The sequence below is a fragment of the Ammodytes marinus genome (genome assembly GCF_949987685.1).
Source record: "Ammodytes marinus genome assembly, chromosome: 17".
In the NCBI taxonomy this organism is placed as follows: domain Eukaryota; kingdom Metazoa; phylum Chordata; class Actinopteri; order Uranoscopiformes; family Ammodytidae; genus Ammodytes; species Ammodytes marinus.
In genome coordinates, this window is record NC_137221.1 from 1660904 (window position 1) to 1676215 (window position 15312).

General features: G+C 40.8%; 2 protein-coding genes across 2 annotated transcripts in view; one reads left to right on the top strand and one right to left on the bottom strand.

The window, feature by feature from the left end:
• The window catches only part of LOC307263823 (protein NLRC3-like), a 138150-nt gene that overhangs the window by 31905 nt on the left and 90933 nt on the right, over positions 1–15312 (bottom strand). The window lies entirely within an intron of this gene.
• Positions 318–14834, top strand: LOC307264033 (NACHT, LRR and PYD domains-containing protein 3-like; the record flags this gene model as incomplete). Its single annotated transcript, XM_080045358.1, has 7 exons — positions 318–366; positions 3367–5149; positions 5247–5417; positions 7266–7436; positions 12936–13109; positions 14122–14168; positions 14269–14834. The coding sequence occupies 7 exons, from the start codon at positions 318–320 to the stop codon at positions 14832–14834; spliced, it is 2961 nt and encodes a 986-aa protein (XP_079901484.1).

Consider the following 15312-nt stretch of genomic DNA (forward strand, 5'->3'; position numbering starts at 1 on the left):
TGGACCAGTTTAATTGCAAACCAGTCTGTTTAGATAGTGTTTAAAATCTAAAAAGTAAGTGGTATTTTTCTCTTACATGACTTTCTTTTGTATCCCTCAGAAATTTGCAGGGAGAGATGAAGATAACAAAATTGAACCTCTTGAGAATTTTGGAGAATTTAAAAGACGAGGAATTTAAAAGATTCAAGTGGTTTCTGTCATGTAACCTGAGCGACTTCCCAGTAATCCGTGAGATTCAACTGGATAACGCAGACCGGTTTGACACTGTGGATCTGATGGTGCAGACCTACAGTACAAACACTATTCAAGTGACCAATATGGTTTTGGACGAAATGAAGAAGAATGAGCTTGTGAAGAAACCAACAGGTAAGTCTTGTAAGATGGAAAAGGGGATACCATAACACTAACATAAATTGTACAGTAAAGAGTACAGATACTTAAACGTCTTTCCTTTAACAGGAAAGAGTTTATTTGAAAAATAAGATGCTCGGCAGGAATTTTATAATTAAATGTGTTAAATAAGGCTTTGTCACTCATCTTCACTCATCTTCCTCCCCTTATTGCGGGACGGATCGCGGGGCTAAATGATCAAGCAGGGGACCCCAAACTTCTCTTTCCCGGGCCACATTAACCAGCTCTTACTGAGGGATCCTCGGGCGTTCCCAGGCCAGTGGGGAAATATAATCTCTCCACTTATCCTGGGTCTGGCTCTTACGCGAATACCGTTGCAGAGTTGAAAGATGTGCAATTCACAAAGGTGAAATCTTTCTCAAAACTTGCCATTTGCTGTTTCCTGTATTGAGGGAGAGCTTAAAGCAGTAACGGCAGGAATAGGAAGGGTGTGGGTTTTCTGACCAAAACGGTCGGCATTACCCTGCGTACCAAATCTCCTCCTCTTTCTTTTTTCTATTCTACATACTACATCTGACCATAAAAAGAATCTAGTTAGGATGCAGTATGCTACATGTTTACTTATTTATTTCATCATAACATGGCTCCTTGATCTTGCCTCTTGCTTTTATATCCGTCACATCCTGGTTTGTTCATATGGAGGCTCCGTCAATGTGACGTCACTTCCGGTGTCGACAAGCGTATAGCAGCAGCCCTTCTGGGCTTTTAATGGCTGCCATGAATGCCTTTTTCAGTGCGAATTATGAGCTAAAAAGAGCATTGCTAACTGGTTGTACCAGCTAACTAGTCTCCTGGTGATATGGTTATGTAAATGTGTGTGTTGTCTGCATGATTATGGTAACATAATTTGTTCTTATTCATAATCTGAGCTAGTGGGAGCATGTAGATGTTAAAAAGAAGAGACCCAAGAATGGAACCTTGGGGAACCCCGCAAGATGCGAAATTGCCTATTGACACAGTAGTCTCTGTCCAAAAAGTAGGATTCAAACCAGTTTAGTACAGTGCCAGAAAGTCCAACCCAGTTTGCAAGTCGGTCAAGTAATATATTGCTGGTGCTAGTTAGTTGTGTGTTAGCTCAATCCTGTCCACTGTTTTGAGACACTGGTAGAGTTGTGTCATTCCCACATAGTCAGTTTACTTCCACGTTCACTTCTAATCGATTCACTTTAGTTTCCGGTGCTGTAATCCTCTTTAGGAGTATTTGATAGTCTTTGTTTGATAAGGGAGGCATCTTGCTGCTAATTAGCTTTAGCTTAGCGCCTCGCTTTCAGTCACCACAGGCTTGTCCTGTTGGTTGTTAGGGGGCCTACGTAAAAGTCCTAAAAGTATCTAAAAATGCCTGTAGTATCTATAAACAGGGTTTTTCCTGCATAGAGAAATTTTTGGCGCCCCCCAAAGAGGATTTACCGAGCGCCAAAGGAAAATCACCAGCGCCAAAATTATACAATTTGAGAATAAATATAGCTATTTAAAACCTCTCCAGATTCAGCCCAATTTAAGTCATCCTTCTTGAGGGGTTGGGCAATAACTTGAATTTCAATTTCGATTACTATTACGGCTTCCCTCAATCATGAAAACAAAATAATCGTAATCAAACTATAATTTTTCCGCACGCCGGGGCATGTAGGCTTGTAAATGCAGCGAACCCTTTTGCTGTGCGCTCCGCCCGGCCCCTCCCTCACCTGATAGTTTAGCTTTCGGAGAAGTAGGGAGATGTTGCGCATTGCCGGGTGTTTTGAAAAACTTGGGAGGACGGCAGTAAGTCAGCCTTTGGTCGAGAGGAAATGTAAAACTAATTGTGTTGTCTGAAAACACTTCAGACTCACAACAGACTAAAATAATGTGCAAGATAAGTCACACACGGACACGCGAGTCATTTTTATTTTGACATTTATTTTATTCAATTATTAAAAATATGTTTCACTTATTTAGCCTATTTCTATTTTCCTTGTTTTCAGTTCAATTAGGCCTATGTTTGAAATCCAAAATCATTGTGTTAATAGAAACAACCTTGTTAAAAGTTAAATAAATGCATGATGTTCTTAAATCAATGACTAAATGTCTTTATTAATCGTGATTACACAATGTCAATCAAAATAATCATGATGATGATTTTTTCATAATCGAGCAGCCCTACCTTCTTGCAATTTCCATGGTTTTGATAAATTAGAAACAATTACATTATTAAATAGCTATTCATTATTAGTATTTTGACTTCATTTCTACAGGTTCTTTATCGTGATTTTATCAGTCAGTGAGCTCCATGGTAACACAGTGATTGACAGGCTGACTGAAATGATCTTTATCTGGACAGAAACTCCCAACCCCACACCCTCTTAAAATACACAAACCGTTTGCCTTTACTGTTGCACATAGTCGCGAACCCAAAAAAGTTGGTCCGTGTACTGACCCCTCCAAAGGCCCATTCTGAGCCAGGAAAAACCCTGATAAACATAAACATTAAGTACAGTCCCATTGATGTGTATGTATCCAGGTGCTGCTGCTAAATTTATTAGCTAGGAAAAATAAGAATATAAGCAAAAAGTGCAAGTAGAAGAGGGAGCAAGCTGCAAAGCGTCTACACAGTAGGAAAAGCAGGAAGCAAGTAAGACAGACTATGGGGGAATAGACACTTATATGATGTCTTTCTCTTCATTGTCACACCTCTTTTTTTCAAAGGTCAGCACTGCTATCATGGCTGTGTCTTCCTTGCTTCTTAACAGTCATGGATCTTAGAATTGACTTGTTTCTGAGCAAGATTTCACAGCGTTTGTTGTTCACTGATGGTTATAATTTATATTAACATGCACATAATGTGCTGTAACCCGTTTTATCCTGCCCCTGCACACTGAACTCCCACTTATAAGGGCCCTCACCCTTCCATGTTGAGAGGTCAACGTGGAGCATTAATTTTTGCATCCAATTATTGATTACATTTCATATTTGTTCTTTTAGGAGCCAATATTGCAATGTGTCAACGTGAACTCAAGTCAAACCTGAAGAAGAAGTTCCAGTGTGTGTTTGAGGGGATCGCTAAAGCAGGAAACCAAACCCTTCTGAATCAGATCTACACAGAGCTCTACATCACAGAGGGAGGGACTGGAGAGGTCAATCATGAACATGAGGTCAGACAGATTGAAACAGCATCCAGGAAACCATACAGACCAGAAACAACCATCAGACAAGAAGACATCTTTAAAGTCTCACCTGGAAGAGATGAACCAAGCAGAACAGTGATGACAAAGGGAGTGGCTGGCATTGGGAAAACAGTCTTAACACAGAAGTTCACTCTGGACTGGGCTGAAGACAAAACCAACCAGGACATAGAGTTCACTTTTCCATTCACTTTCAGAGAGCTGAATGTGCTGAAAGAGAAAAAGTTCAGCTTGGTGGAACTTGTTCATCACTTCTTCACTGAAACCAAAGCAGCAGGAATCTGCAGCTTTAAAGAGTTCCAGGTTGTGCTCATCTTTGACGGTCTGGATGAGTGTCGACTTCCTCTGGACTTCCACAACACTGAGATCCTGACTGATGTCACAGAGTCCACCTCAGTGGATGTGCTGCTGACAAACCTCATCAGGGGGAAACTGCTTCCCTCTGCTCGCCTCTGGATAACCACACGACCTGCAGCAGCCAATCAGATCCCTCCTGACTGTGCTGGCATGGTGACAGAGGTCAGAGGGTTCACTGACCCACAGAAGGAGGAATACTTCAGGAAGAGATTCAGAGATGAGGAGCAGGCCAGCAGAATCATCTCCCACATCAAGACATCACAAATCCTCCACATCATGTGCCACATCCCAGTTTTCTGCTGGATCACTGCCACAGTTCTGGAGGATGTGTTGAAGACCGGAGAGGGAGGAGAGCTGCCCAAGACCCTGACTGAGATGTACATCCATTTCCTGGTGGTTCTGGCCAAACTGAAGAACGTCAAGTATGATGAAGGAGCTGAGACAGATCCACACTGGAGTCCAGAGACCAGGAAGATGATCGAGTCTCTGGGAAAACTGGCTTTTGAGCAGCTGCAGAAAGGAAACCTGATCTTCTATGAATCAGACCTGACAGAGTGTGGCATCGATATCACAGCAGCCTCAGTCGTTTCAGGAGTGTTCACACAGATCTTTAAAGAGGAGAGAGGATTGTACCAGTACAAGGTGTTCTGCTTCGTCCATCTGAGCGTTCAGGAGTTTCTGGCTGCTCTTCATGTCCATCTGACATTCGTCAACTCTGGAGTCAATCTGATGTCAGAAGGACAAACATCCTCCCATGAATCTACAGAGACACACTTCTACCAGAGTGCTGTGGACAAGGCCTTACAGAGTCCAAACGGACACCTGGACTTGTTCCTCCGCTTCCTCCTGGGTCTTTCTCTGCCGACCAATCAGGGTCTCCTCAGAGGTCTGCTGACACAGACAGGAAGTACCTCACAGACCAATCAGGAAACAGTCCAGTACATCAAGAAGAAGATCGAGGATTCTCCCTCTGCAGAGAGAAGCATCAATCTGTTCCACTGTCTGAATGAACTGAATGATCGTTCTCTAGTGGAAGAGACCCAACAGTCCCTGAACTCAGGCTATCTCTCCAAAGATAAAGTGTCTCCTGCTCAGTGGTCAGCTGTGGTCTTCATCTTACTGTCATCAGAAAAAGATCTGGACGTGTTTGACCTGAAGAAATACTTTGCTTCAGAGGAGGCTCTTCTGAGGCTGCTGCCAGTGGTCAAAGCCTCCAACAAAGCTCTGTGAGTAGGATTTATCCAATAAATGATTGCCATCATGCAACGGAAAAAAATAAAAAAGCGTATTTACTGTACTCTTTTCTCACTGTTGTCTCTCCAGGCTGAGTGGCTGTAACCTCTCAGAGAGAAGCTGTGAAGCTCTGTCCTCAGTTCTCAGCTCCTCCTCTAGTCTGAGAGAGCTGGACCTGAGTAACAACGACCTGCAGGATTCAGGAGTGAAGCATCTGTCTGCTGCACTGAAGAGTCCACACTGTAAACTGGAAACTCTCAGGTCAGATTATCAACCAGTTCAACTGATGACCATTTAACATTTTATTTATATTAGTTCATAACATGTTAACATGTGAAACATTGTGTCTGCTATGAGGATTTATCAAAGGATCTTCAATCTTCTGATTGACATACGTTTTTACATACAGTCATATGAAAAAGTTTGGGAACCCCTCTCAGCCGGCATTATAATTGACTCTGCTTTCACAAAAAAAAGATAAAAGTGGTATGTCTTTAATTTACCAGGAACAGCTAAGTACTGGGATGTTTTCCAAACAAAGATTTTTTGAAAAGCAGTATTTGGTTGTATGAAATAAAATAAAATGTGAAAAACTGGCTGTGCAAAAATATGGGTACCCTTGTGGTTTTGTTGATTTTAATGCCTGTAACAGCATGTAAAACTGAGGACTTTAAACGCAAAGTTGGTTGGATTATGTTGTTAAGCCTTGAACCTCATAGAATTGTCTGTTTAATCATGAGAAAATGTATTTTAGGTGCCTAAATGCAAGTTGCACTTCTCTTTGACTCTCTGCTGAAGTGAGACAGAATGGGATCATCAAAACAGCTCCCAAAAGATCTTAAAAACAAAGATTATTCATTGCCATGGTTTAGGGGAAGGCTACAAGAAGCTTTCCCAAAGGTTTCAATTGTCAATTTCTACTGTAAGGAACGTTGTCAGGGAATGGAAGGACACAGGCACAGTTGCAGTTAAACCCAGGTCTAGCAGACCAAGAAAAGTACAAGAGCGGCATATGCGGCGGATTGTGAGAATGGTTGCAGACAACCCACAGATCACCTCCAAAGACCTGCAAGAACATCTGGCTGCAGATTGTGTATCTGTACATGGTTCTACAATTCAGTGCAATTTGCACCAAAACATCTGTATGGCCGGGTGATGAGAAGGAAGCCCTTTCTGCGCCCACGCCACAGATACAGTTGCATGGAGTATGCTAAAGATCATTTAGACAAGCCAGATTCATATTGGAAGAAAATGCTTTGGACTGATGAGACAAAAATTAAGTTATTTGGTCTTTATAAAAAGCAGGTGTTTTGGTGCAAATTGCGCTGAATTGTTGAACGATGTACAGATACACAATCTGCAGCCAGATGTTCTTGTAGGTCTTTGGAGGTGATCTGTGGGTTGTGTGCAACCATTCTCACAATCCTCCACCTATGCCGCTCCTGTTTTTTTCTTGGTCTGCCATGCCTGGGTTTAACTGCCACTATGCCTGTGTCCTTCCATTTCCTGACAACGTTCCCTACAGTCGAAATTGACAATTGAAACCTTTGGGAAAGCTTCTTGTAGCCTTCCCCTAAACCATGACAATGAACAATCTTTGTTTTTCAGATCTTTTGGGAGCTGTTTTGATGATCCCATTCTGTTTCACTTCAGCAGAGAGTCAAAGAGAAGTGCAACTTGCATTTATGCACCTAAAATACATTTTCCCATGATTAAACAGACAATTATATGAGGTTCAAGGCTTAACAACATAATCCAACCAACTTTGTGTTTAAAGTCATCAGTTTTACATGCTGTTACAGGCATTAAAATCAACAAAACCACAAGGGTACCCATATTTTTGCACAGCCAGTTTTTCACATTTTATTTTATTTCATACAACCAAATACTGCTTTTCAAAAAATCTTTGTTTGGAAAACATCCCAGTACTTAGCTGTTCCTGGTAAATTAAAGACATACCACTTTTATCTTTTTTTTGTGAAAGCAGAGTCAATTATAATGCTGGCTGAGAGGGGTTCCCAAACTTTTTCATATGACTGTATATAGATCTTTTAACAAGAAGATACAGTTGAAAATGTACTACTTTTTCCCTAACTGTTGTCTCTCCAGGCTGAGTGGCTGTATCCTCTCAGAGAGAAGCTGTGAAGCTCTGGCCTCAGTTCTCAGCTCCTCCTCTAGTCTGAGAGAGCTGGACCTGAGTAACAACGACCTGCAGGATTCAGGAGTGAAGCATCTGTCTGCTGCACTGAAGAGTCCACACTGTAAACTGGAAATTCTCAGGTCAGATTATCAACCAGTTCAACTGATGACCATTTAAGAAGTTAACATGTGAAGGATTGTGTCTGCTACAATGATTTATCAAATGATCTTTAATGTACTTATTGACATTAGTTTTTACAAAGGTGTAGATTTTTGGGGCAATGCGGAAGATATGTCCCACTCAATATTTAGGAGATGTGCATTTGTCCCCCTCAGATAAATATGAAAGACAAACCCCTTCTCCCCAAAAGAGGTAAAAGAAATATAATTTCAGGGCATGGAAATATTTATATATCCTTCTGACCTGTAACTTAATTGGCTATATAGCTAGCTGATAGCGCACCCTTTCATTTCCAATACAGTGTTTCTCCTAGAAATGTTTCCATGCCCGGTGGCATGAGCTTATAGAGAGTATGTGCATGTACGACATTTTTGGTTATTAATTTTTCAGATGATGCAAGATTTTTGGTTGGTTATTTCTATGAAAAACACTTAAAAACACTTAAAAAAACATGATCACACGTTGAGAATGACAAAATAAACTAGAACTGCAAGCAGTTGTGAACGGGGGCCAAGCCTCCCACGCGACTCGGGAACGGGCGTCGTCATCCGCGGCGCCGGCCCCTCGCTTCACGGAATCCGGGGATGTAAAGTTTTTGAATGTGGGATGTTCGGTTTGGGAGTTATAGACCAAAAGGCAAAAAAATTGCAGAGAAAGATGCTCAAGTGTGTTTTTGGCGCCCCCTTTTGTTTAACCCTTGGGTATCCTTAACTTTTACTACGCCTTGGTTACCTTAGAGGACAAAAACGTCCTCTCCCTATAAACTGCCATAAAAACATTATAGGGGAAGGTGGGGTGATTTGTGCATTTTGGAAGTTGCAAAACCCCTTGTTTCTAGAAAACCGTGGAAGAAATTGGAAATGTGACCACATATTTAAGAAGAGCCATCCATTTGACTCATCCTGTAAAGAAGGGAGACACAAGGAATAAGATATAAGCACATTTAAGCTCAAAAAACTGTGTTTTGCCTTTCAAAGTAAAATTTCCATGATCAAGGTTTTTTGATTATTGTGTCTGAACAATTATAGACAAGTTTGAAAACATTTGACACATGTTTTAGTGCTTTGGTATGCTACACTTTGAGTCTATATAGTTAGCACAATGTCAACCCTAAATTGCTGCATCATGCCTATTATCCAAAATTCTCGGGATGGGGTGATTTGTGCGCAAGGGCCTGGGTGAGTTATAAGTAAGTAAGTAAGTAAAATGTATTTATAAAAGCACATTTATGACAGTTTGCACTGTCCAAAGTGCTGTACATAGTGCATTCAGTAGGTAAACAATGAAGGTAAAATAACAATAACCAAAATAAAAGACGTAAAGCCCATACATCCACATAAACACAGATAGTAGTGCAGAGGTAAGTAAGTAGTGCAGAGGTTAATGGGGAGGAAACACCAGGGTGTACATATGGGTTTTGAGCCTTGATTTAAAGGCAGAAATGTAGGGGGAATCACATTTGTCAGGTGGCAGTTGGTTCCACAAGCACGGAGCAACTAGTGCAAAGTACATTTCTGAGAGTTGTGCCAGTGGCATGGCTGTATACGCTGGTCACCAAAAGAAAGTGATAGTCTACAGTAGCTCAGGAGAGAGTGACATCTCAATTCCACTTAACGACACCACTGATGAGAGTTCAGATGGCCAGAAAGATGATGATGGTGACTTTGTCATTGTGACACAATGACGCACAAATCACCCCCTAACCCAAGACAACTTTTTTTCCGAAAGCTATATTTCTTAAACAGTTTATTCCAGATCCAAAGTTTTTATTGCCAGGGATGCACAACATCCTGAAATATATGTACATATTTGAATTGGAGACATAACTGTCAAGGCCTCACTTTAAAATCACTTTGAGTAAAAAGTTGCACAAATCACCCCACCTTCCCCTACATTAATATTTTTTTCTACTTTTTTTTTTACAAACCTTTTATCTCACTTGACCTCTTCACATATATATCAAATATTCATTCATTTGTAATTGCTTTTAACCCTTTACATGCAAGTTTATGTGACGACGTGAGCCATTTTTATTTAAAAAAAACACAATAATTGAAAAATTTCTCATATAATAGATGCAAAGTGGATTTTTTTGAGTGGGATAATTAGACTCTAGGATATGTTAATGATTTGCAATAAAACTGCTTTTGATATATGTTTAGTATTTGTGCAGTCACAGATGCAAATAAATACTCCCTCTCATGACCTTAGAGGACAAAAACGTCCTCTCCCTATAAACTGCCATAAAAACATTATACATTAATATTTTTTTCTACTTTTTTTTTACAAACCTTTTATCCCACTTGACCTCTTCACATACATATCAAATATTCATTAATTTGTAATTGCTTTTAACCCTTTACATGCATGCTTATGTGATGACGTGAGCCATTTTTATTTTAAAAAAACACAATAATTGAAAAATTTCTCATATAATAGATGCAAAGTGGATTTTTTTGAGTGGGATAATTAGACTCTAGGATATGTTAATGATTTGCAATAAAACTGCTTTTGATATATGTTTAGTATTTGTGCAGTCACAGATGCAAATAAATACTCCCTCTCATGACCTTAGAGGACAAAAACGTCCTCTCCCTATAAACTGCCATAAAAACATTATACATTAATATTTTTTTCTACTTTTTTTTTTAAAAACCTTTTATCCCACTTGACCTCTTCACATACATATCAAATATTCATTCATTTGTAATTGCTTTTAACCCTTTACATGCAAGCTTATGTGATGACGTGAGCCATTTTTATTTAAAAAAAACACAATAATTGAAAAATTTCTCATATAATAGATGCAAAGTGGATTTTTTTGAGTGGGATAATTAGACTCTAGGATATGTTAATGATTTGCAATAAAACTGCTTTTGATACATGTTTAGTATTTGTGCAGTCACAGATGCAAATAAATACTCCCTCTCATGACCTCCCTATAAACTGCCCTAAACACATTATACAGTAATATTTTTTTCTACTTTTTTTTTTAAACCTTTTATCCCACTTGACCTCTTTACATACATATCAAATATTAATTCATTGTTAGTTGCTTTTGACCTTTTAATTCCAGTTTCTTTGATGATGTCAACAAAGTAACAAAGTAAACCTGCAGCCACCTGAAAACCCACAAATTGCACATTACAGCTGCACACATATGCATACGCACAAAGACACACACACACATACACACACAGTAATTTCACAACACACACACAGACACAACCCTAAGGTATCCATATGGATCCACACTTTCCATTAATTTCTCATATTTCTTATGTTTAGGCCTGCAACTCTAAAAAATTACAAAAAAGTACAAAAATGGTTTTAGGGAGCATATTTGATCCTCAAAAAAAACTGGAGAAAATAAATGATTGAGCTAGATAGGGCTAAAAAAGCAATTTTGGTGTCTTAAGTGTTGGATTATTGCCTAATATCATCACATTTACATGTGTTTGTCATCATGGCTATGTTTTGAAAAAATAAAGTTTAAATTGAGCCATTTTTTCCATACACGTTTGAGTTTGTAAAGTTTGGCTGTGTGTACACAAACACACACACTATATTTTCTCAATACACACATATGCACCACACACTAGCATCCCTACCATCACACTCACACCATTTAGGTTGAATTTTTTTTTCTATTGCACTGTGGGGGGCAGGACCGACAACCTGGAAAATTGCTTGTAATTCAACCCTATGCCAAATATAGGGAAATGGCTCAAAATTTTGATGGTGTTGAAAATGATCAATTTTGATGCTTTGTGTCTAGGATGAAAGCATAAAATCATTGAAAAAAATATTTTATGCTGTAATGACAGCAGGATCAAATTGGTGAAAAAAGGCCATTTTGAATGGGAGTCAATAGGGGACAAAAACGTCCGTAGGGAGCTGAGAGGAACAAAAAAGTGTACAGCCTTTATAATAGATGGTACAAAGTTGCTGAGTAGAAATAAACAAAATATTTGAAAAAAAAAAATCCCTGGCCAAAAATATTTCAGCTAACATAAGCACAGCCAAAGTTATACACAAAAAAGAGCGTAAAAAAAGTGCGAAAGGACAAAAACGTCCCCAAGAGCACCAAAGGGTTAAGGAAATTTAGTTATAGCAAAATCAAATTGTCAACCTCTCCATTGTAAAGACACTTTTTTGAATTTTCCCGCCTAAAGACTTCGAAAATGGCGAAAACAGGCAAAAAAATTGAAAAACTCTTTTTTTTAATAAGTCCGGCCCACATAGGAATTTCTTGCCCATATTTTTTCCATAGGCTCAGGTATGCCCCATGATAGTCTCCCTTCAGTTTCAAGAAAATCCCCTTTCTATTTTTTTTTTAAGGAATTTTCGCGAATCTTTAAAGCGCTACCGTTTGGTCTTCCGATGGTCGTAGAAAAATTTGTTGTCCACCTTTTGCTCATGGGATTTGGTAGAGCATAATTCTTTTGGTTTAATCCAAATCGGGCAAAAACTGTAGGATTAGTATGTTTTGGTGACTGACACAGTTTTTGCGATGTATCGAAAGATTTATATATATGCAAATGGGCGTGGCCTATCTCAAAAGATGCAGCTGACTTGTGGGCATCTGTGGATATAAAGTTTTTGACTGTCGGACTTTCGGTGTGGAAGTTATACACGTTTTCCTTTTTTTGTAGCGCCACCTAGTGGCCGGCATGTCTGAATTTTTTTGTCTGCGTACCAGGCACGGACCTGGATCTAGTCATGCAAGTGGAATGTCCCAACCCTTTACGGTTTGGGCTGCAGCACCACTTTTACGCAGAGAAAAATAATAATCCCAGCAAAAACAATAGGGTTCCCTGCCCAGCAGGGCTATGGAACCGCGTTGCTCTGCAAAACGCGGTCCCAGGCCCTTCTCGGGCTTGGCCCCCTAATAATCCCAGCAAAAACAATAGGGTTCCCTGCCCAGCAGGGCTATGGAACCGCGTTGCTCTGCAAAATGCGGTCCCAGGCCCTACTCGGGCTTGGCCCCCTAACAATAGCGTTCCCTGCCCAGCAGGGCTATGGAACCGCGTTGCTCTGCAAAACGCGGTCCCAGGCCCTACTCGGGCTTGGCCCCTTAATAAAAATTCCGGCAAAAACAATAGGGTTCCCTGCCCAGCAGGGCTATGGAACCGCGTTGCTATGCAAAACGCGGTCCCAGGCCCTTCTCGGGCTTGGCCCCCTAATAAACTCTAAAAAAATTTGACCTTTTTAAAGTTTAATGCATCAATCTGGTGCACTTAGAGAGGAACATTTAAAGGCTTAATCGGGAGTTTGTGCTCTGTAGAAACCATTTCCATAAAAATATTAACATAAAACAGACTATGCATCCTGTGTAGTACTATTTTTCTCGAATAATTTTACACTAGGTCACATAATATGGAAGCTATTGAAAGAAAATGTATTATTTTTTTGGTTTCCGTGTGTGTGTGTGTGTGTGTGTGTGTGTGTGTGTGTAGTCTGTCAGGTTGTATGATCACAGAGGAAGGCTGTGCTTCTCTGGCCTCAGCTCTGAGCTCCAACCCCTCCCATCTGAGAGAGCTGGACCTGAGCTACAACCATCCAGGAGACTCAGGAGTGGAGCTACTGTCTGCTGGACGGGACGGTCCCCTCTGGAGACTGGATACTTTCAGGTTTGAAGAGGCTGCTGTCAGTCTGATAGAGGAGGGAGAGTTTGGTGCGCTACATCAGCACAGCATAGCAGGTGTGGTTGGGCTATCGGGCTTTCAGCTCTTACCCACTACGCCACAAGCGCCCCCTTGTGGAGCTTTCAAATAGCAGAACATTTAAACTTTCTCCTACACTTAGTTACGTGAATAAACATTTATAAAAGTGTTTGAACATCGAAATATATCATATTACAATACATATTAAAAAAAAGAAAGAAGAAGAAGTGCGCCCGGTGCTGCACGGCTCTGCATTCTCTTAACTCTTCTCTCGCAAAAATCAATCCATAAATCACTCAGCCTTATGGGCACGAAGTTCAGCAGCGGGCAGCTCCACTGTAGGTTACAACGGGGGGAAACACTTCTCTTTTCAAACCAACGTTTTAAAAAAGGCCGAGTGTTGATGCTTGGTGTCAGTATCAACTATGCGCGAGAGCGCTCTTAACACAGCGGCATCACAGCGTGTTATGTTTAACATAAATAGGAATTATTTAATATAATATAAATATGCTACTTATATGGAGGGCAGAGCAAATGTTTGGTGATCAGATTAAAAACTGAGATGCGTTATGTCGGCCATGGGAAGAAACACAGAGGCAAACTGCGTCGTGAATTACGGCTTTAATTCACATGTCAAACTACTTTTAACTTGTATAATGCGTGATTACTTTTATATAACATCTTGTGATAGTAAGTTACTTAAAGGTGACTTCATAGGCAATTCAATCATCTTGGGAAAAACTATCGTCATCCATCCCTTCAATAGCTGATGAACGATCCGATCCACAATCAGAACAAGCCTAGCGGGTGTTTTCCATTTCCATTTGCAGTTATTGAGGTAATGTAAATCAGCGCAGCACAGTTTGACTCAACACGGCCAAAGTGCCAGTGGAAAAGAGCCACAAGCTAATGTAGTGTCCATGTGTGCGTCTGAAAGAGGGTGTACTGGTCTGACCCCCCCCCCCCCCTCTCCTTTCAGGGTGGAGCCTGCTGGAGTCCAATGGCTGACACCAGGTCTGAGGAAGTGTAAGTGTGTTTATAATGTTCATAATCATCAAACTGTCAATCAATGAACAGATGATGGATTAATAACTGCTGCTGTGTTGTGTCTTTCTCTCTCTATCAGATTCCTGTGAACTCACACTGGACACAAACACAGTGAACAGAAACCTCAAACTGTCAGGAAGGAAGGTGACACGTGTGGAGGAGGAGCAGCCATATCCTGATCATCCAGAGAGGTTTGACCGCAGGCCTCAGCTGCTGTGTAGTAATGTTCTGACTGGTCGCCATTACTGGGAGGTCGAGTGGAGAGGATGGGTTTATATAGCAGTGAGTTACAGAGGAATCAGAAGGAAAGGACACTGTAGAGGCTGCTGGTTTGGAGAGAATGATCAGTCCTGGAGTCTGTTCTGCTCTGATCGTGGTGGTTACTCTGTCTGTCACAATCAAAGGCCAACACTCATCCCTTCGTCCTCTGTCTGTCACAATCAAAGTATAACACTCCTCCCCTACTCCACTGTCTCTAACAGAGTAGGAGTGTATGTGGACTGTCCTGCTGGCTCTCTGTCCTTCTATGGAGTCTCCTCTGACTCACTGATCCACATCCACACCTACAACACCACATTCACTGAACCTCTTTATCCTGGGTTTACAGTCTGGCCTGGTTCCTCAGTGTCTCTGTGTCGTCTCTAGAAGGGAGAGTCAGTACAGGATCCCGCGGTTACAAATCAAATCAGTTTTATTTGTAACAAAGTCCAATATCACAAATACACATTTGCCTCGTGGACTTTGCATTCCGTACACAATATGACATCCTCCCTTAGACCCTGAGCTCCACTTACAGAGAGTCATCTTCATCTGTGATCTGTGAGTTTAAAAGACTAAAACCTAAAGAAAAGAGTTAAAGATGTTTGGAGAGGGGGCGCCCTTAGCTCAGTTGGTAGGGCGTCCCCTCCATGGGCCTCGGCCAGCAGCGGACCCGGGTTCGATTCCAGCCCGCGGTCGTTCTCTGCATGTCACTCCCCTCTCTGCCCCATTTCAACTCTGTCTCTACACCATCAATAAAGCATAAAAATGCCAAAAAAAAAAAAAGATGTTTGGAGAAACATTCTTAAAGCTACTACGAGTAAGTCGGCACGTTGGCGACACCTTTGAACAAAAGCGGTAGTAT